A 19,947-nucleotide genomic window follows, 5' to 3' on the forward strand; every position below is an offset into this window, starting at 1 on the left:
ATATTGTAAAGAAAATGTGCGTCCAGATCACCTGCCGACAAAAATGAGACTAACCACGTACCACGTACCACGTGGCGACCGCACAAAACTGTAGGAGATAAAGAAACTTGTATGTTTGTAAACACTGATACTTTCAGTGTGGTAGTGCAGAACATGAGAAAAATTGTACTCGTACTATGCATGGAACTATTAATTTTTATTAAATTCTTAATCGGATCTGATAGATAATTTAATTCTACATCGTTTATTTTAGTAACCTTTTTTGCTAACATTAACCGTTTAGACCCTATTTACCATTTTAGAGAAAAATGCATTCGTTTTTCATAGACCTTTTTGTTCTTGACATAATCGCTAAAAAATTCGACCCTGTTCTTCGACCGAAAAATATTTTAACACTATAGTACGACCCTGTTCATTGACTAAAAAATAATGTAAGTAAAAATGCTCGAACCTGTTTTTCGACCGAAAAAAATTTAACAAAGAAATTCGACCGAAAAATGTATACAAATAAATTCAACCGAAAAACGTTAACAAAAAATTCCACCAAAAAAATTTTATGAAAAAAGTTCGACCCTGTTCTTCGACCGAAAAATATTTATTAAAAAAAGTTCGACCCTATAATTGAAATTTATTGGGCAAAAATAGCGAAATTTGAATGTGATTTTAAGACACTTCCAAAGAGTTTCTAGGGCTAAAAAGATATGCATAGTGTAAAGGGGCTCTCTAACTTTAACATGACGTTGAGAAACTTCAAGAAAATCTATTAGATCACGTGATACAAGGTGTTTTCCACACCACGTTTTCAAATTTTCCAAAAATTGTTTATTTTTGAAGAGCATTTTAGGGCCCTTCCGAAAGGGCAGGAAGGTATAAAGAGTATGCATCTTGTAGACAACCTCTCTGACTCTCTTCTGGCGTAGAAACTAGAAGATAGTCAAATTGTTTACGAGATACAGGGTTTTCCATACTATGTTTTAAAATTTTTCTAAAATCGCTTATTTTTGAAGGGCATTTTAGGGCACTTCCGAACGAGTTGGAAGGTTGAAAAGGTATGTATCGTGTAGACATACTCCCTGCCTTTATTCAGGTGTGGAGAAACTTTATGGAAGTCAATTAGTTTCGGAGATACAGGGTGTTTTCCACACCTTCTTTTCAATTTTTCTAAAAATGCTGATTTTTGAAGGACACTTTAAGGCACTTCCGGAAAGGCTGGAACGTTGAAAGGATATTCATCGTATAGAGGAACTTTTTAGCTCTATTCTGCCTAGGAGAAACTCTAAAAAAGTCAATTAGTTCACTAGATACAGGGTGTTTTCCACACCATGTTTTCAAAATTTCCTAAAATTGTACATTTTTGAAGGGCATTTTAGGGCACTTCCGGAAGAGTTTGAATGTTAGGGGGTATGCATCGTGTAGAGGAACTCTCTAACTCTATTCTGGTGTGGAGAAACTATAAGAAAGTCAATTAGTTCACTAGATACAGAGTGTTTTCCACACCGTGTTTTCAAAATTTCCTAAAATTGCTCATATTTTAAGGTCATTTTAGGGCACTTCCGAAAGAGTTGGAAAGTTGAAGGGTAAACATCGTATAGAGGAACTCTCTAACTCTATTCAGGTGTGGAGAAACTATAAGAAAGTCAGTTAGTTCATTAGATACAGAGTGTTTTCCATACCATGTTTTCAAATTTTTCTAAAACTGCTCATTTTTGAAGATCATTTTAAGGCACTATCAGAAGGGTTGAGAGGTTGGAGGGTATATATAGTTGGAGGTAATATATTAAGTACTCCAGAGTAATACGTAATGTAAAATATTTCAAGCAGTTATATATTAAATTTTATTAATTTATAACGCAACCTCAATTGAATCATCATATAAAATGGTTCCATTTTTATTCAACAACATCTTTAATATAGTTGAATAAAAATATTAATAATTACGCATACCTAATTAACTTAATATCACCTATTTGCTAACGCAAACCGAATGTGCATATTACACACGAATTTGTGAATGTAAAATTACGTTCAATTTATGTCTTAACTACCCAAAAATGGTATAAATTAGAGAGGGCTCTTATACCAAAGCATCAGTTTACTTCCACTATTGATTTGACAAACATCAATTAAACACCTTAAAAATATCAAAATGTTCAAAGTTTTTGTTCTTGTAGCCCTAGTGGTCTACGTTGTAGCTGAGCATCATGCTTCTTCTTACGCATCATTCAACAATCACGTAGAGCATTCATATCACCACGATGATCACCATGATCATCATGAACCACATGTAAATTATTTAAGATACATATTACCGTAATATACTAAAAGTGATTGTGTCCTTTACTTAGCACCATCCAAAATACGAATACAAATATGGCGTCGAGGACCACCACACCAATGATATGAAATCTGCCGAAGAGGAACGCGATGGAGATGTTGTCAAGGGGTGGTACAAATTGGAGCAGCCCGATGGCAGGACCCGTATTGTTCATTACACCGCTGACAAACACAACGGTTTTAACGCTGATGTGAAATATTCCGGACATGCTGACCATCCTCATCATTATTAAATGATTATTACTGTATTATTATGTCAAATGTACCACAAAGTATATATTTTCTAATAAAACATCTTTAAAGAAGAAAATATGTTTTATTATGAACAAGTTTTGTAAGCAGGTTTGAAAGTTTATTTTTCTACTTCCAACTTTAAAATGCCTGTTTTTCCACGGTTTAGAGACACAGAAAGTGGTAGGTACTTTAAATACGGATGCTCAAGGCCGTGACTAAAATACGCGGCACGACATTTATAACCTTATATTTCCTAGTAGTTTGCGAGCGAATTTCGAAGATTTTAAATACAGAAGTTCAAGTACAAAAGCCTCGACGTGTAAATAGAGCAAAAGTGGAAAAAATAGCGTAAGCATCTCATAACTAATCACTTGATACTTAATATACTATTTAATTTAACACATAAAAACAAAAAAAAATGTGTGCCTTGGCTGAATTCATAAATGATTCAAAACTCCAAAATCTTCATATAATTTAAACTGCTCCTCACCGATTTTAAATATAAATATACCTTCATGTAGTATATAAGAATTAAGCACATTTCTCCACAATAGGCCACAGTTTAAATCAAGTGGGAAATTAAATTTGATGGCATATTTGGAAAAAACCTCATATTTAGATGTCCTAACATTACAAATTTCCTCGACTGGCGAGAAATTACAAATCTATGGAACAGTTTGGATATACACATTTTCCAAATAGTATTCCAAGTCATAAGAACTGAATAAAAGATGTTACACTGGCTTCACTGGCTGGTTCAATCAAAACCTGTCATTCGTACAGATCAAACTCTAACGCGCTCAAATATTCGGTAGCACTAAAATTGCACTGTGATCTCAAATAAAATCCCTAATCAATTATGTAGGTACCCGGGGAGTTGAGACCACCTCATAGCCCTTAACTTGTGTGGCGCACCTCGGAGGAGAGTGAAATAGTGGTGAGTGGTGAAACAGAGAGCTCTACACGATAAACCCTTTAGTACCTACCGCGAATTTTGCAGTGTATGAGTTTTATTTGGTATCGTTAGAGCCGTATCTACTTTTTAAGGGAACAAGCACAATTCTATCAGTTTAATTATTTAATGTGTTTTTTAAATATATTTGTTCAATCGCTATATGTGCGTCCCACTCCTCAGCCAATAAAAAATAACCACCCTAGATCTTTCAAATTAATCTGTTTATTTTTCTTACAAAAACTTCAGAATACGGAGTTATTTTGGAACACACTTGATAACAAATATTGTTGGCGTTTGTAACAACAACAAATATAGTATTGATTACACATATTTATTCAATTTAATATTAACAATTTTCTAGTGATGCAAAGAAAATATTACAAAACAATTTTTACGCACCCAAATAATATCACATTAATTACAATATGAATATTGATGCTGGTGTGTATGAACTACTTACGTTACAGAATATAGATTGTAGTCTCATTTTGTGTTTACTATTATGAGCATTCATACCTAACTAACACACTAAAATTGATTAAAGGAAGTAAAAATGGTATAAATTTGGTGTGCTCCTCAAACCAAAACATCAGTCAGTTCTGAGCCTTTACTAGATCAACATTAGATAACTACACCAAAATGTTTAAATTTTTGGTTCTTGTTGCCCTTGCTGCCTGCGCTGTGGCTGAGCATCATGCTTCTTCATACGCATCGTTCAACAATCATGTTGAACATTCATATCACCACGATGATCATCATGATCATCACGAGCCACATGTAAAGCTTTCAATTTACATATTATTGTTATAATTAAAATTATTGTTATCTTTCTTTAGCACCATCCAAAATACGAATACAAATATGGCGTCGAGGACCATCACACCCATGATATGAAATCTGCCGAAGAGGAACGAGACGGGGATGTCGTCAAGGGATGGTACAAGCTTGTGCAGCCTGATGGCCGGACCCGTATTGTTCATTACACTGCCGATAAACACAACGGTTTCAATGCTGATGTCAAATATTCTGGTCATGCCGAACATCCTCATCATTATTAAATGATTGTTAACCTTGTATTATGTTCAAAACTTTACTAAACCCAATTATTTTATATAGTGCGATACAATCAAAAATTAAACAATATATTGTCAAGTATAACTTCTTGTTTAAATAAAAAAAACAATTCTAAAGTTTGATTTATTTAATTAATTAATTTGCCGAGTAGGCATTAATTTACGAACGTACAGAAGACAATAATAAAATGTGCTATCAATTTTTACCGGATGTAGCATATAAGGTAACCAAGACTCCGATATTTCCAGCGACATAAATTTTAACAATCCTACAATAAGAAGTGCAAATTCAAATTGATCATTTTATCCATAATAAATAAAAAATATCTAATTAAAATTGTGATTACTGTCCAAATATATGACGCGGTTTTTACGGCTTTTTACTTAGTTGAGGTACATTTCTACTGATAATGAGACTTTAATTAAAAAAAAAGATTTTAAATAAATTTGGCTTGGTCTTTCAACCAAAAATAATTTTAATTAATACATACGTATAGTTAACTCTGCTTTCATGCGTCAATAATTTCATAAATTGAATCAAAGGCCCATTTTTTAAAGAAATTAATCTTAAATATTAATTTGATTTATTTTTTGACCCAAGGTAATATTTTTTGGACAAACAAAACATTTTTAATTAGTATTTTTCGGCACTTCCTAAAAGTTTAGTGGAAAAGGTATGCATAATGTAAAAGATTTATTGAGAAGCACAAAATAAGTAAATTAGTTCCAAAACTACAGGGCACTTTTCACACTATGTTTTCAAATTTTTAGAGTTATTAACAGAAGTTATTGACATGTTCAAACATTTCCTACAGGTTTAAAGGGTTAAATTGGTATGGCTTTATGCAAAGAGTTATCTAAAGTACGAGTATTTTTCAACGATAAATAACTGAATTGATTCCTAAGAGTCAGGAAGATTTCTATCCTCTTATTTTGAAATGATAAACAAATTATTATTTTTTATGGATATTTTAAAATAATCCTTAATAGTTTCATGCATTAAAACTGTATTTATATAGTAAAAGGTCTTTTGAGCCACAATATAATGGTCGTAAACACGAAATAAAAAATATTGTTTTCAAGATTTGGAGTGTTTTGTTTACCTTGTTTATTTAAGGTAGAAACTTCAATACTTTTATTAGAATTTAAGGGCAGTCTAAGATTGCATATTTAATTACCAGACTTTTAATGATCGAGTATTCATTTTGCAAAACGCATTGCGTATTACCTATATCGTAACATAAATGGCCAAATTTTATAACACTTATTATATATTTCAACAAACATTATAATAATTGCACATGATTATTTAATATTATATCAGCTATTTGCTGACTCAAAACGATATATATTCATATTATAAACAAATTTGTGAATGTAAAATTGAGTGCAATTTATGTCTTAACTACCCAAAAATGGTATAAATTTGAGTAGCCTATTATACAAAGGCGTCAGTTTGCTTCTCTTACTGATTCGACAAACATTAATCAATCACCTTAAAAAATACCAAAATGTACAAAATTTTTGTTCTTGTAGCCCTAGTTGCCTGCGTTGTAGCTGAGCATCATGCTTCATCTTACGCATCGTTTAACAATCACGTGGAGCATTCTTATCACCACGATGATCACCATGATCATCATGAACCACATGTAAACTATTCAAGATATATATTACTGTAATATAATAAAAATTATTGTGTTCTTTTCTTAGCACCATCCAAAATACGAATACAAATATGGCGTTGAAGACCACCACACCCATGATATGAAATCTGCTGAAGAGGAACGCGATGGGGATGTTGTCAAGGGGTGGTACAAATTGGAGCAACCCGATGGCAGAACTCGTATTGTTCATTACACTGCCGATAAACACGACGGCTTCAACGCAGATGTGAAATATTCCGGAAAATGTTATAGTGAGAAATAATCAAATATAGCAAAATGTATATATTTTCTAATACAACTTCTGAAAATAAAACAAATATGTTTTTTATGACAACATACTTTATTTTACATAATTTATTTTAATTCGAGATTTATAAACTGCATGATGATATGCCTTATCTCCATATAAAACTTCACATTCTTCAGATTATTTAAACCACTTCTCTTCGATTTATAAATTATTTGTACTCCAACGAATAACATGAGAAATAAGGACATTTCATTTCGACAAGCCATAGTTTAAATCACGTTAAAGAACAAATTTGAGAGCATGTTAGGAAACTAGATCGCATGTTTAGTTGTCCTAACGCTACCGATTTCCTTGACTGGCAAGACAATACAATGTGTATTGGACAGTTTGGATATACGAATTTTAGAAATAGTATTCCAAGTCATAACAACCGTATATCAGATGTTAGACTGGCCAAGCGTTCGCTGCTTCAATCAAAACCTGTCATTCGTACAGCTTAAATTCAAACGTGTTCAAGTCTTGGGTCGCACTAAAATAGCACTATTATCTCAAATGATGTTCCTCATCAATTATGTAGGTACCCCGGGAGTACAGAGCGCCTTGTAGCCTTTGGCTCATATGGCACACCTTGGAGGAGAGTGAAATTGTGGTGACAGAGAGCTCCTTACGATAAACTGTCAAGTACCACAAATTTTGCGATGTATGAGTATTTTTATTTGGAATCGCCCGGGCGTATTTACTTTTCAAGAGAGCAAGGACGATTCTTCCCTTTTAACCAATTTTATAATATAATTTATATATCTGCGTGTTCCACTACTTAACTTATAAAAAATAAGCACTCTAAATCAGCATTAAAACCAATCAGACTATTTTAAAAATTTCCAAAAATTGAGTTATTTTATAACGTATTTAGTGCCAATTTTGATGGCGCCTGTAGCATCAGCTTATGCATTTTGCGAAACTTATAACGTTATAATTATTTGTTTGCAATTGCATAAATTATAATTTCAAAGCATATGAAAGAATGTAAAAGCATGTACAATTTATGCAACACCTTCCATTGATTCATAATAAAAACAAAACCAAATTTACCTACATTTAAGAATACCGCTAATGTATTTCAACAAATATAGTATTAATTACACGTACTTATTAAATTTTATATTAACTATCTTCTGCTGAAGCAAAGAGAATGGGAATATTACCAAATATTTTAGACGCACCCAAATATTGTATAAATTGAGTTGCCGACTATACCAAAGCATCAGTTTAATTCGATCATCTATTTGATACGCATCAAATGCATTCAAACACAAAAATGTTCAAACTTTTTGTATTCGTTGCCCTGGTTGCCTGCGTAGTAGCTGAGCATCATGCTTCTTCTTACGCATCGTTCAATAATCATGTTGAACATTCATATCACCACGATGATCATCATGACCACCACGAACCACATGTAAAACACTCAAGATACATATTATTGTTATATTAGAAGAATTATTATTTTCTTTCTTTAGCATCACCCAAAGTACTAATACAAATATGGTGTTGAGGACCACCATACCCACGACATTAAATCTGCTGAAGAGGAACGCAACGGGGATGTTGTCAAGGGATGGTACAAATTGGAGCAGCCCGATGGCAGGACTCGTATTGTTCATTACACCGCTGACAAACACAACGGCTTCAACGCTGATGTCAAATATTCTGGTCATGCTGACCATCCTAATCATTATTAATTACAAAATATTAATTAATGTAGGAAAATGTACACGCTTTATTTTTTTCTAATAAATTATTTCAAACAGTAATGAGTTTGAAAAATGCAAAAAGGGCAAAGTTTAGCGGTCATTTCAAGGCATAAAGAGCTGAATTATGCGCAGGGAAAGAGGTGCATCGATCAAAACCATTCTGGCGCTGCTATAATCCGAAAAAAGAATAAAAACATCGCAAAGGGTTTGCAAGATATGACCCGTTTTTTATCGTAAGTTTTAAAAATGCAAAAACGGGCAATGTTTGGCTGCCTTTTTAAGGCAGTAAGGTCAGAATTTCACGGAGGGCAATGGGTGCACCGGCTAAAACCATTCTTGTTCTTGCACCAATAGAATCCAAAGAATCAATAAAAATATCAGACAAAGTTTACCAGATATGACCCGTTTCAATCGCAAGTTTTGAAATATTTGAAAAAAGGGCAAAGTTTCGCGGTCATTTTAAATCAGCTAGGGCAGAATTTCACAAAGGGCAAGGGGTGCATTGTCGAAAACCATTCTTGCGCTACTAGAATCCGAAGAAAAAATTAAAACATCATAAAGGGTTCGCAAGATATGACCCGAATTTCACTGTAAGTTTAGAAAAATAGAAAAAAGGTCAAAGTTTTGCGCCCATTTTAAGACAGTTACGCCGGAATTTCGTAGGAATTTGGCGGAGGCCAAGGAGTGCATAGTCCAAAACCGTTCTTGTGCTCCGAAGAAATTATAAAGAAATTTCCAAAGAAAGAATAAAAATATCACAATGAGATTGCGCTATATGACCCGTTTTCCACCGTAACTTCTGTGAAATGCAAAAAGAAAGGCCAAAATTTGACAGCCATTTTATTGCAGTTCAGTCGGAATTTAACGAAAGGCAAGGGGTTCATCGTCCAAAACCATTCTTGCGCTACAAGAATCCAAAGAAAAATAAAAACATCACGTTGGGATCGCGATATATGACCCGTTTGCTAGTTTTAAGAAATGCGAAATAAGGGCAACGTGTGGCCGTCATTTTAAGGCAGTTACGTCGGAATTTCAACGCCCCGACAGTTTACGATAAGAAAGCCCGAGATGCCAGAGAAGTCGGCGCGTCGATGACTCGCGACCTTGTGCGTGAATTGCAATAGGCACGATTCTCGCGATCTAAACACCCCAATAACGCAAACCGTTCCCGAGATATGAGCCAAGTTCCACGACAAAACATGAAAAATATTAAAAATTGTCTAAAGTTGAAGCCAATTTTGAGAGTCTTCCCGACCGAATTCCGGGTGCGGCAAATGCGTATCATCCCAACAGTGCAAAGCGTTCCTGAGATATGAGCCAATTTCCACCACGAAACATGAAAAGTATTGAAAATTGTCCAATTTTGCAGTCAATTTTGAAGATGTTCCCGACCGAATTCCGGGTGCAACAAAAACGTATTGTATAATTTTTTTCAAGGTTATATACTGGATGTAACGGTAGTGTTATATGCGTGAATTTATTAAACAAATACTAAAAAAGATTTAATGTATTCACTTAGATTCTTAGAAGAAACAGAAGATTTGTTTAACCATTATGTAGGTTCGATTCTGGATAATTATAATTATTAAAATAAAGATATTTACCAAAATGTGCACAAGAAGATCTTCTGGCGGCAAAAGTGATTTGCACAAGTCCAAAATCTAATACAAACTAATTTTAATCACAATAATTCAAAATCACAACATATCGACAGTCGGCGTCCGACGGCAACTCACTCACGAAAATACACGTGAAATTAAACATAACAAACACAACAAATTCACAAATTGAAAAATTCCACACGCGGGAAATCCTTGGCAAAATACAAGACACATCTATTAACAGTCAATATTGGCGATTGTTAATCAAACAGATCGCGATTTACCGAATTTAATAAAGAACAAGGCACACCGCATTAAACGCGAGGTGCGAGAACACTAATCATAGCAAGAAACAATACCAATCTATTTTATGATTTTTAGTTCATGCTAGTGCCATCTCTGAATGATACAGGTATCACGACAAATGTCGACACCAGTGATCGACATAACCCCAATGTCATAACAACACGTTTTTAAGAAGTTCATTAGTTTCATGACTTTATGATAACTTTTATTAATTCGCAATTTCCTATAGTAAGATGTCACGAATAATAATTAAAAATTTACCAAAAAATGTAAGTAATGTGATTTAGGATTATATTCAAAAATTATACTAATTTCTTACATTTCACAGACAAATGAAGACAAGTTAAGATCAATATTTGGAACAAAAGGCCAAATAACTGATGTACAGTTAAAATACACCAAGGATGGACAATTTAGAAGATTTGGATTTATTGGATACCAAAATGAAAATGATGCAGCTGAAGCTATTAAATATTTTGATAATAGCAGAATCAACACAACCAAAATATCAGTACAGGAATGTGCTACACTTGGTGATGAGAACAAACCAAAATCATGGAGCAAATATGCCACAGACAGTTCAGCATATCAAAAGATTCACAAGAAAGACAAGAAACAGGAAGAGAAGAAAGTAAAAGAGCCTAAGACAAATGATGACACCACAAAGGAACTTTTAAAGAAATATAGAGATGATCCATTATTTGATGAATTTTTACAAGTGCATTCTGCTACTAAAGCTCAAGAAATCCTTAAGTCAACACAAGAAAATGAAGATTCAGATTCTGGTCATGCAGATTCTGCTGATGAAAATGAAGATGAAGCTGAGGAGGGTGAAGATCCTGAAGAAGAAAAATTGCAAATAAAAATATTTCAGATGAAGATGTAAGTACATATTTCAATTGTAGTTTGAATCAATTTATTTAGAATGACAAAATTCTTTTAGTATTTGAATTCATTGAAATCCAAAACGCCCAGGAAGAAAATGGAAAAGAAACCTAAAGTAAAAGTTGATTTGTTCACATTAAAACTAACAAATTTACCATACAGTTGCAAAAAGAAAGACATAAAAGACTTCTTGAGGCCAATTGTACCTTTTTCAATTCGGATACCACGAAATATCAAAGGTATCGCATTCATTGGATTCAAAGATGAGAAGAAATATGATAAGGCATTGCTTAAAAATAAGAGCATAATTAAAGGCAAACAAATTTTAATCGTTAAGTATGAGAAAAAGGAGTCCGCTAATGATTCAAGTGTCTTAAATTCAAAATGGCTCAGCCAAGAAGAAAAACTCAAGAATGAAGAAGGTATCGCCGAATCCGGACGCATATTTCTACGAAACTTATCATATACAACCAAGGAGGAAGATATTCAGGAGATGTTTGGAAAGTTTGGCCCCATAGCCGAGTTAAATCTACCAATTGATACCACAACAAGGACTATGAAGGGTTTTGGTGTGGTGACATTTGTGATGCCCGAAAATGCAGTAAAAGCGTACTGCGAATTGGATGGGAAAATCTTGCACGGTCGAATGTTGCATTTACTACCTGGTAAACCAAAAGATGAGAAAGAGGATGATGATGAAGATTCGACAAATTTTAAACAGAAAAAAGCTAAGCAACAAAAAGCGCAGGCGTCGAGTGCTCACAATTGGAATTCCTTGTTTTTGGGGCATGATGCTGTAGCTGAAGTGATTGCAACTTCATACAACACAACAAAGGAAGCTGTTTTAGGTCCGCATGGATCTGGTAGTGCTGCCGTTCGATTGGCACTCGGTGAAACGCAAATTATTGCCGAAACCAGAAAGTACTTGGAAGCACATGATGTTTATTTGGATGCTTTTAATACTGCTAATGTAAAGCGATCAAAAACTATAATATTGGTAAAAAATTTGCCAGCAAATACTAGACCTATGGAAATTAAAGATAAATTTGATGAATTTGGCGTAATTGGAAGATTTATATTTCCTCCAAATGGTATCACCGCAATTGTGGAGTTTCTAGAACCGTCAGAAGCTAGGAAAGCATTTAGTAAGTTAGCTTATACAAAATTCAAAAATTTACCTTTATATTTGGAATGGGCACCTGAGAATGCATTGAAAGAAAGCAACTTTATGCGGAAGGACCAAATAGATAATTCAGCAGCAACAGTTGAAACCGAGAAGGTTACTAAAGAAGTACAACCTCCTAAAGCAGCAGTAATTGAAGAGAAAGATGATGAAGAAGATGATGAACCAGAACCGGATACAACTATATTTGTCAAAAATTTGGACTTCAGAACCACTGATAAAGAGTTAAGAGAGCATTTTAAGTTTTGTGGTAAAATTAATTATGCCAATGTTGCAACAAAGAAGGATCCCTCTGATCCAAGCAAAACGTTATCAATGGGTTACGGCTTTGTTCGTTTTGTGCACAAATACAGCGCTGATGATGCAATGAAAACCCTGCAGCATAGTAATTTAGGCGGAAAATCACTGGAATTAAAACGGTCGGAGAGGACTATCGCGTGAGTATTTATATTTGATTTGTTTGATTTTATTCTCCAATTATATTCTTAATTTATTTTCAGCGGTGAAGTTCAGGTGAATAAGAAATCAGCGAAAGCGACAAAGCAAACTGGTACTAAAATTTTGATACGAAATATTCCATTTCAAGCAAATCGAAATGAAGTTTTGGAGTTGTTCAAGTAAGTTTCCACTTTTAATTGTGTCGAATTGTACCACAATGGTAATTTAATTTAATTATAGGACATTTGGTGAAATCAAAGCCCTGCGATTACCTAAGAAAATGACTCCGGGCGCTGATTCGCATCGTGGTTTTGCGTTTGTTGATTTTGGCACCAATAGTGATGCCAAGAAAGCGTTTGATGCTCTTTCTCAAAGTACTCACTTGTACGGGAGACGTTTGGTTCTGGAATGGGCTCAGAAAGAAGAAGGAGTTGCTGAAATTAGGAAACGAACGGCTGATCATTTTCATGAGAAAGACGTCGTTAAATCGAAAAAAAGTGTTTTTGATATAGAATCAAAATAGATTGTTACTTATATAGGAATTAAAAATAAGTTTGTAAATACGACAATTTGTCACGTTATAAAATATTTACGACTCGATGTTCCGCGTTTGTTTCTCTGTTTTATCATCGGCTTTGAATTGTCTGTCCTGAAATCCTGACTCCTGAAATCTAGTTTCTTTTCTTACTTCGTTAGTTGCTTTGTATGTAGTTTTTAACTAGGCGATTGTTTTATTCTTCTAAATTTAGACCAGTGTAAGAGCACCCATGAATGGCAAAGTAGAAATATTTGCCAGTTTGAATTTTGTTATGTTTCATGATTTAGAAACCGACTAAATTCGTACGAAAGTAATCGCTATAGGGCCTGTAGGGTAAAACGAGCCAAATGCCATGAATACAGTTGTATTGCCTTCAATGGTTCATAATTATAATTTCATTGACTAAAAATAGTTTAAAATTAATATTTGTACTTTTCTTCCAGTTTTCTACAAATGTTTAAAGTTTGTCCAATAAATTATTGGTATTCTACTTTCAGAACTTTTACTACAATACTAATTATAGGATACCAAATAAAAGTTTGCAATTTAGATTGAATTTTTTATTTGTCTTGATTTTAAACACTTAAATATAGTGCAGCAAAGACGTGTACTATAATTATCAAACCGTACAATTAACTTGGAAATACTACATGCGTGTCAGAATAAACGCTTATAAATTGCTTCCGTTTATAATAATTATTTTATTGTTAACTAGATTTAGCAAAGAAGTTATTCTTGCTGAAAAAATCATAACTTCAAACATTATGCATTATATTATGAAGTTTTTGTTGATAGGGTTGCGAATAAATGGTATGGACCCAACCACACAGAACTGGTTCTTTAAAATACTCATGTTCATAAATGGAACTTCAGTAGTTGCCGTTTTTATAATCAATTTGCTCGAATTACTCCTTAATTGGCATGGAATAGAGACGTTTGGTGATGTGCATTTGATATCTTCTACATCAATAGTAAGATACAAATCTATATTTGACTTTAATACAAACTATTTAATTTTTTGGGCGTTTAGCTTGCAGCCAAATGTATTTATATATCATTCAATCAAGCAAAACTTCTAAATTTAATCAACACAGTCAACAAATTCTGGAAATTTGACAAATTTGATGCTGATACCGAGACTCGCATAACTGGATACCTAGACCGCGCCTTGGCTGCTTTTAAATTTTTTGCTTTAGCAGTAATGGGTACCGCATTTTCTGCGTTGATTAGTGGTCTGCTGAGCCGCGAATTAATTTTCCCCGGTTATGATGTCTGCGATTTGCAAAGTAGTCCGTGTTATGAGATAAATATGGTTTGGCAAACTTATTTCTGTTATTTTGAACTATACCCCATTGTAATGGGATTTGATGGACTGTTTGTGTGTTTTATTGGATACGCATATTGCAATCTCGAGATGATAAAAGTTGCTTTAAAACAAATGACTTTAGTGATTAAAAAGAATCACTTGCCACCGAACTTACGCTATGAGTCAGACGATGAAAAGAGATTGGTCAAGAGCAATTTGACGGAAATCGTTGAACAACATGCACAAGTTATGCAGTAAGAATATTAGCGATTGTTTAAAATTTAAATTAAAACATCATTTTGTATTTGTAGATTTATTAAAGAAATTAATATATTCTATAGTCCTATGATGTTGTTGCATTCGGGATCATCGTTGTTTAGTTTAATATTTTGCTTGTATATGATAACATTGGATGGGTAATATTTTTCCAAAGAAATATATTTGAAATATAAATATTTCTATTTTTGTAGAATTCCACCAAAAATTGAAGTGCTCGCAAAATATGCAAGCCTTTTGATTGCAGTATGCTTTCAATACTTGATATTTTGCTATGCAGGCACTATCATCCTTGAACAGGTATAAATATACCAAATTTAATAAAACATATTTGTAATTAACACGTTTTCATTTTAGAGTAAGTCAATGGAACACCATTTTTATGATCTCGATTGGTGGTATAAAACACAACCGGATTTTCGTCATTCTGTATTGTTGATGATAGCGAGAGCTCAAGCTGCTCCAAAACTAAAAATCGGCAACATGAACGATTTGAATCTGGAGAGTTATCTTGCCGTTAGTAACCATGTATAATTTGTCGTTAAATTCTATTAAATTTATGGTTTTAGGTGATGAGAAATGGTGTGTCAGCTTTTACTCTTATGAGAACAATGTCTAATTCTGACAAATTGAATTGAAAATTTGTAGAAATGTTGCAAATACAACAAAAACAAACATTGTAACAAATCAGCAATATCGTGGTGTGTTTCAATGAATGGTACGTTAATTAATTTAGAAATGTATTCACATAGTGTTATCTTCAACGGTAACGAACAGGTCTCATTGCACCTTTTTAAATTACCCATTAATTAATCCGGATGAATTAATCTAGTACTATAATACAATATGACTGTTTTGTTCAGAACTTCCTTATGCATACTACCAGGGCAACGTCTATACAACTTTCTGTTTTCTATTTTCTTTGTTTTATCTAAAAGACGTGCACACTTGTGAGTTTTATTAAATTTATTTGAAGAAAAAAATTAGATAGTATCCAAATATTCCAAACACTTTTTTAACATCTGGCGCATTGTGAAGAAGCACATTAGAATTCTAAACAAATCCTGAGATATTACCCCCATTCAAGGAATATAGTATATTTAATGTAAAGTATATAATATTTTATCATTTTTTATTAGAAAATATATTATTATAAATATATAATTTATTAGCAGTTATACATTGTTGGCAAAAAAATAAATTAAAAGTTCTCTTTTAAACTCAATAATGATGATCAGCATGGCCGGAATATGTAACATCAGCGTTGAATCCATTGTGTTTATCAGCGGTGTAATGAACGATGCGAGTCCTGCCATCAGGCTGCTCCAGTTTGTACCATCCCTTAACAACATCCCCATCGCGTTCCTCTTCGGCTGCTTTCATATCATGGGTGTGGTGGTCTTCAACGCCATATTTGTATTCGTATTTTGGATGATGCTAAAAATATTAAATTAATACACACATTATAACATCATATATGTGTTATTTTACGTGGGGCTCATGATGATCATGATGATCCCCGTGATGATAACTGTGTTCAACATGATTGTTGAATGATGCGTAAGAAGATGCATGATGCTCAGCTACCACGCAGGCCACAGCAGCAGCAAGAACCAAAATCTTGAACATTTTTAATGGGAAAATTATTTGTTGATACGTTGATATTGTTTGTGAGTGGTGTTGCTTGTACGAAGTGTACAGTTCAACTGATAAATTGTGTGATCGATTGCTGGTATTTATACGCCTTGTTTCATAAGAAAAAATAAATCAAGTATAGTACACAAGTACATAATGGATTTACACATCGACAGAATACTTAAATTCGGTATAAAATTTATATTTTATAAATTACTTAAAGAATACTTAACGTGCGTGAATTTAGTTGTTTGTAGTAACAGATATGTATTACACATAATGCGGAAATGCGTATAAGCATTTTTAATTAGAATTAACAAATTTATAAGGTTGGTAACATGCGTTGTAAAACAATATAAAAGTAGGCAATTATTCATTATATGTAAGAAAATCAAACACATTTTAAAATATGTACATAATATGTTTTCACAACAACTCAGCAACACGAATCCTATTTAGAACAAAACATCAAATAAATGGTTGCACATGACACTTTCGTTATTTGTTTAATTTCTTATTTATTTTATAGTACGGTCTTAAATATTGTCTATATTGACTATCATATTTTTAAAAGTGCATTGCGATAGCGCCTGATTTGTCTTGTTTCACTGACGATGCATGGCATTTTATTTGGCTTTGTACTGCATCGTAAGCAAATGCGCAGATGCAAGCGCTACCACGCCACTAAATCCCATGACTAAAGTACTTTACTCACGGCCTTGATCGTCCGTGTTTAAAGTACTGTTTGTGAAAAACTGACGATTTATAGGTAGAAGTAGAATAAACAAATGGTTACAATAAGTTAATAAAAACCACATATGTTTCCTTCAGTTAAGACTACTAACAATATTAAAGTGAATATTAGAACAACATTACAGTGTTCCTTCTTTATATCGTAAAGGCATATGACGCAACTCTCCTTAACTGCTAAAGATGTCATTTGTATAGACGTATTTATCATAGCGAATGTGTTTATTACCAGCTTAGAAAAACTTAAAAATTATTCTTCATTTTGTTCTTGTCTTGCGTTAATATAAAAAATTAAGAGAGTTTACGAAATTCATACTTTTGAAGATAGTTTGTTCCTCCCTAAAGAATTCTATCCAATGAATTTTCATTGTATATGAACAAGGAATCAAGAAATCAATTCACAAACAAGTCAATTTGATATATGTATTTACAGTTTTGATCACAGAAAGTCAAGATTTAATTCATATATAAATAATACATATTTAATAATGTCCAGAATATTTAACATCAGCATTGAAACCACTATGTTTATCGGCGGTATAATGAACGATACGGGTTTTGCCATCAGGCTGCTCCAGTTTGTACCATCCCTTCACAACATCACCATCTCGTTCTTCTTCGGCAGACTTGATGTCGTGAGTGTGGTGGTCTTCGACACCATACTTATATTCGTATTTTGGGTGGTGCTGGAAAGATTAATTTATTTAATAAATACTGATAACATATTCTTGTCGGATTTACATGTGGTTCATGGTGATCATGATGATCATCGTGGTGATATGTATGTTCAACATGATTGTTGAACGATGCGTATGAAGAAGCATGATGCTCAGCCACAGCGCAGGCAGCAAGGGCAACAAAAACCAAAAATTTAAACATTTTGGTGTAATTATCTAATGTTGATCTAGTAAAGGCTCAGAACTGACTGATGTTTTGGTTTGAGGAGCACACCAAATTTATACCATTTTTACTTCCTTTAATCAATTTTAGTATGTTAGTTAGGTATGAATGCTCATTCAACTAATACACCATGAGTGACTACAACTCATATTACGTAACGTAAGTAGTTCATACACACCAGTATCAATATACATATTGTAATTAATGTGATATTATTCAATGCTTGCATTATAATTTTCGGTAAGCAATCACTTTCAAATTTCAACTTTTATGGTTTTATTTTGATGATACGCAGTCAAAATTAATTCATTTGCTTTGTGTTGTTAGTATGTCTTTTGGGATATAATTATGATTCAATTTGAAAGTTAGTTTACCGCCATTTTAGCAAATTATTAAGAAGTATAAATCAATATCAAAAATAACATCCTTAATTTATTTCTAAATGTTCACATTTTTTGTATTTGCAAATGATTGGTTGATTATTAAAAATGTAAACTGGAATCCATTTTCCTATTCTCTTTACACCTAATTCACTGAATTATGGAATTTTTAGGTTTCAAATATGCATAACTTATATTTCTTTTTTTTTGTTCATGTACCTACATTCTTTTTAACGTGTTTTATATTGATAGAATAGTAAGTTGTAAATCTGAAATACTTAACAAAATAATTATATTTTTTTACAAATCACGTTTTAATACCCGCAATCACTTTTGAAACTTACAAATTTTACATATTATACTCGTATGTAAATATTCTTTGCATTATCGGCATCACTCAAATTCAACATTTCCGTAATAATAACCCATTTATTTAAATGCACATATTTTAAATAAAGTATATTTTGGTATTAAGTAACTCTATACAATTTTATATTAACCAAATAACATTTTATTAACTTTTTAATTGTGTTGATGTTGGATTTAATTATTCAATGTTCATAAAATATACATTTTTGTGCATATTTAATTACTTGCATTTGGAAACGTTACTTCATTGCAATGAAAAAGAATGAGAATTACGTATTAACTTATAAATTTAATAATCAAAAATGGTATAAATGCGATGTCTGGAATATACCAAAATATCAGTTCACTTCAAGCATTCACTTGAAACATACATACTACAACAAAAATGTTCAAACTTTTTGTGTTTGTTGCCCTTATTGCCTGCGCTCTAGCAGAGCATCATGCTTCTTCTTACGCATCATTCAATAACCATGTTGAGCATAGTTATCATCACGGTGATCATCATGATCATCATGAGCCCCACGTAAAATAACACATCTATGATTTTATAATGTGTGAATTAATTTAATATTTCTAGCATCATCCAAAATATGAATATAAATATGGCGTCGAGGACCACCACACCCATGACATGAAGTCGGCTGAAGAAGAACGCGACGGAGATGTCGTCAAGGGATGGTACAAACTGGAACAGCCCGATGGCAGGACTCGTATTGTTCATTACACCGCTGATAAACACAACGGCTTCAACGCTGATGTCAAATATTCCGGACATGCTGAACATCCTCATCATTATTAGTAGATTATGAACATTGCATTATATAGGAGTTATTTATTGTGAACACTGATTTATATTTTCTAATAAAATGGCATTAAAAAAGAGATATTATGTTTTCATAAACTAGTGAAATATGACTAGTGAAATTTTCAGGCAACGTGTTATGAACTAAAATACAAGGTTGCTATTGATACTGCCGTTCTTGCTACAAGTAACTATAAGTAAACACAATATATAAAAAATAAAATAAATAATTAAGTACAACTCTACTAACTGACAGTATAAAATAAAGTCAATTCTGTTCTGTTCTAGCATCTCAAGATCTTATACTTTGCAATAAA

General features: G+C 32.9%; 5 protein-coding genes and 1 long non-coding RNA gene across 6 annotated transcripts; 4 read left to right on the top strand and 2 right to left on the bottom strand.

The window, feature by feature from the left end:
* The first annotated feature begins 4,162 nt into the window (after positions 1-4,162).
* On the top strand, positions 4,163-4,581 carry LOC135794489 (cuticle protein 19-like). Its single transcript, XM_065305797.1, has 2 exons — positions 4,163-4,300; positions 4,360-4,581. The coding sequence occupies exons 1-2, from the start codon at positions 4,163-4,165 to the stop codon at positions 4,579-4,581; spliced, it is 360 nt and encodes a 119-aa protein (XP_065161869.1).
* A 5,683-nt stretch (positions 4,582-10,264) lies between these two features.
* Positions 10,265-13,274, top strand: LOC135793911 (probable RNA-binding protein 19). Its single transcript, XM_065305037.1, is given in 6 exon segments — positions 10,265-10,437; positions 10,497-11,012; positions 11,015-11,050; positions 11,112-12,673; positions 12,737-12,853; positions 12,915-13,274. Coding segments are annotated over 6 exon segments (2,550 nt in total). The 5' UTR covers positions 10,265-10,401; the 3' UTR covers positions 13,198-13,274.
* A 671-nt stretch (positions 13,275-13,945) lies between these two features.
* Positions 13,946-14,934, top strand: LOC135794585 (uncharacterized). Its single transcript, XR_010548918.1, has 3 exons — positions 13,946-14,183; positions 14,243-14,772; positions 14,830-14,934. It is a non-coding gene; the product is annotated as an uncharacterized lncRNA (long non-coding RNA).
* Positions 14,935-15,909: 975 nt separating this feature from the next.
* Positions 15,910-16,488, bottom strand: LOC135794315 (adult-specific cuticular protein ACP-20-like). Its single transcript, XM_065305546.1, has 2 exons — positions 16,286-16,488; positions 15,910-16,231 (listed from the first exon to the last, which is right to left on the bottom strand). Exons 1-2 carry the CDS (start codon positions 16,421-16,423, stop codon positions 16,016-16,018), a joined length of 354 nt encoding a protein of 117 aa, XP_065161618.1. The 5' UTR covers positions 16,424-16,488; the 3' UTR covers positions 15,910-16,015.
* Positions 16,489-17,661: 1,173 nt separating this feature from the next.
* LOC135794490 (cuticle protein 8-like) lies at positions 17,662-18,058 on the bottom strand. The gene is made up of 2 exons (XM_065305798.1): positions 17,921-18,058; positions 17,662-17,865 (listed from the first exon to the last, which is right to left on the bottom strand). The coding sequence occupies exons 1-2, from the start codon at positions 18,056-18,058 to the stop codon at positions 17,662-17,664; spliced, it is 342 nt and encodes a 113-aa protein (XP_065161870.1).
* A 1,155-nt stretch (positions 18,059-19,213) lies between these two features.
* Positions 19,214-19,627, top strand: LOC135794491 (adult-specific cuticular protein ACP-20-like). Its single transcript, XM_065305799.1, has 2 exons — positions 19,214-19,351; positions 19,406-19,627. The coding sequence occupies exons 1-2, from the start codon at positions 19,214-19,216 to the stop codon at positions 19,625-19,627; spliced, it is 360 nt and encodes a 119-aa protein (XP_065161871.1).
* The last annotated feature ends 320 nt before the right edge of the window (positions 19,628-19,947 follow it).

This window comes from Atheta coriaria, unplaced genomic scaffold, assembly GCF_025399875.1.
Source record: "Atheta coriaria isolate IRGN ID8LTWV9N9 unplaced genomic scaffold, Caltech_Dcor_3.1 hic_scaffold_6_pilon, whole genome shotgun sequence".
NCBI classification, from domain to species: domain Eukaryota; kingdom Metazoa; phylum Arthropoda; class Insecta; order Coleoptera; family Staphylinidae; genus Dalotia; species Dalotia coriaria.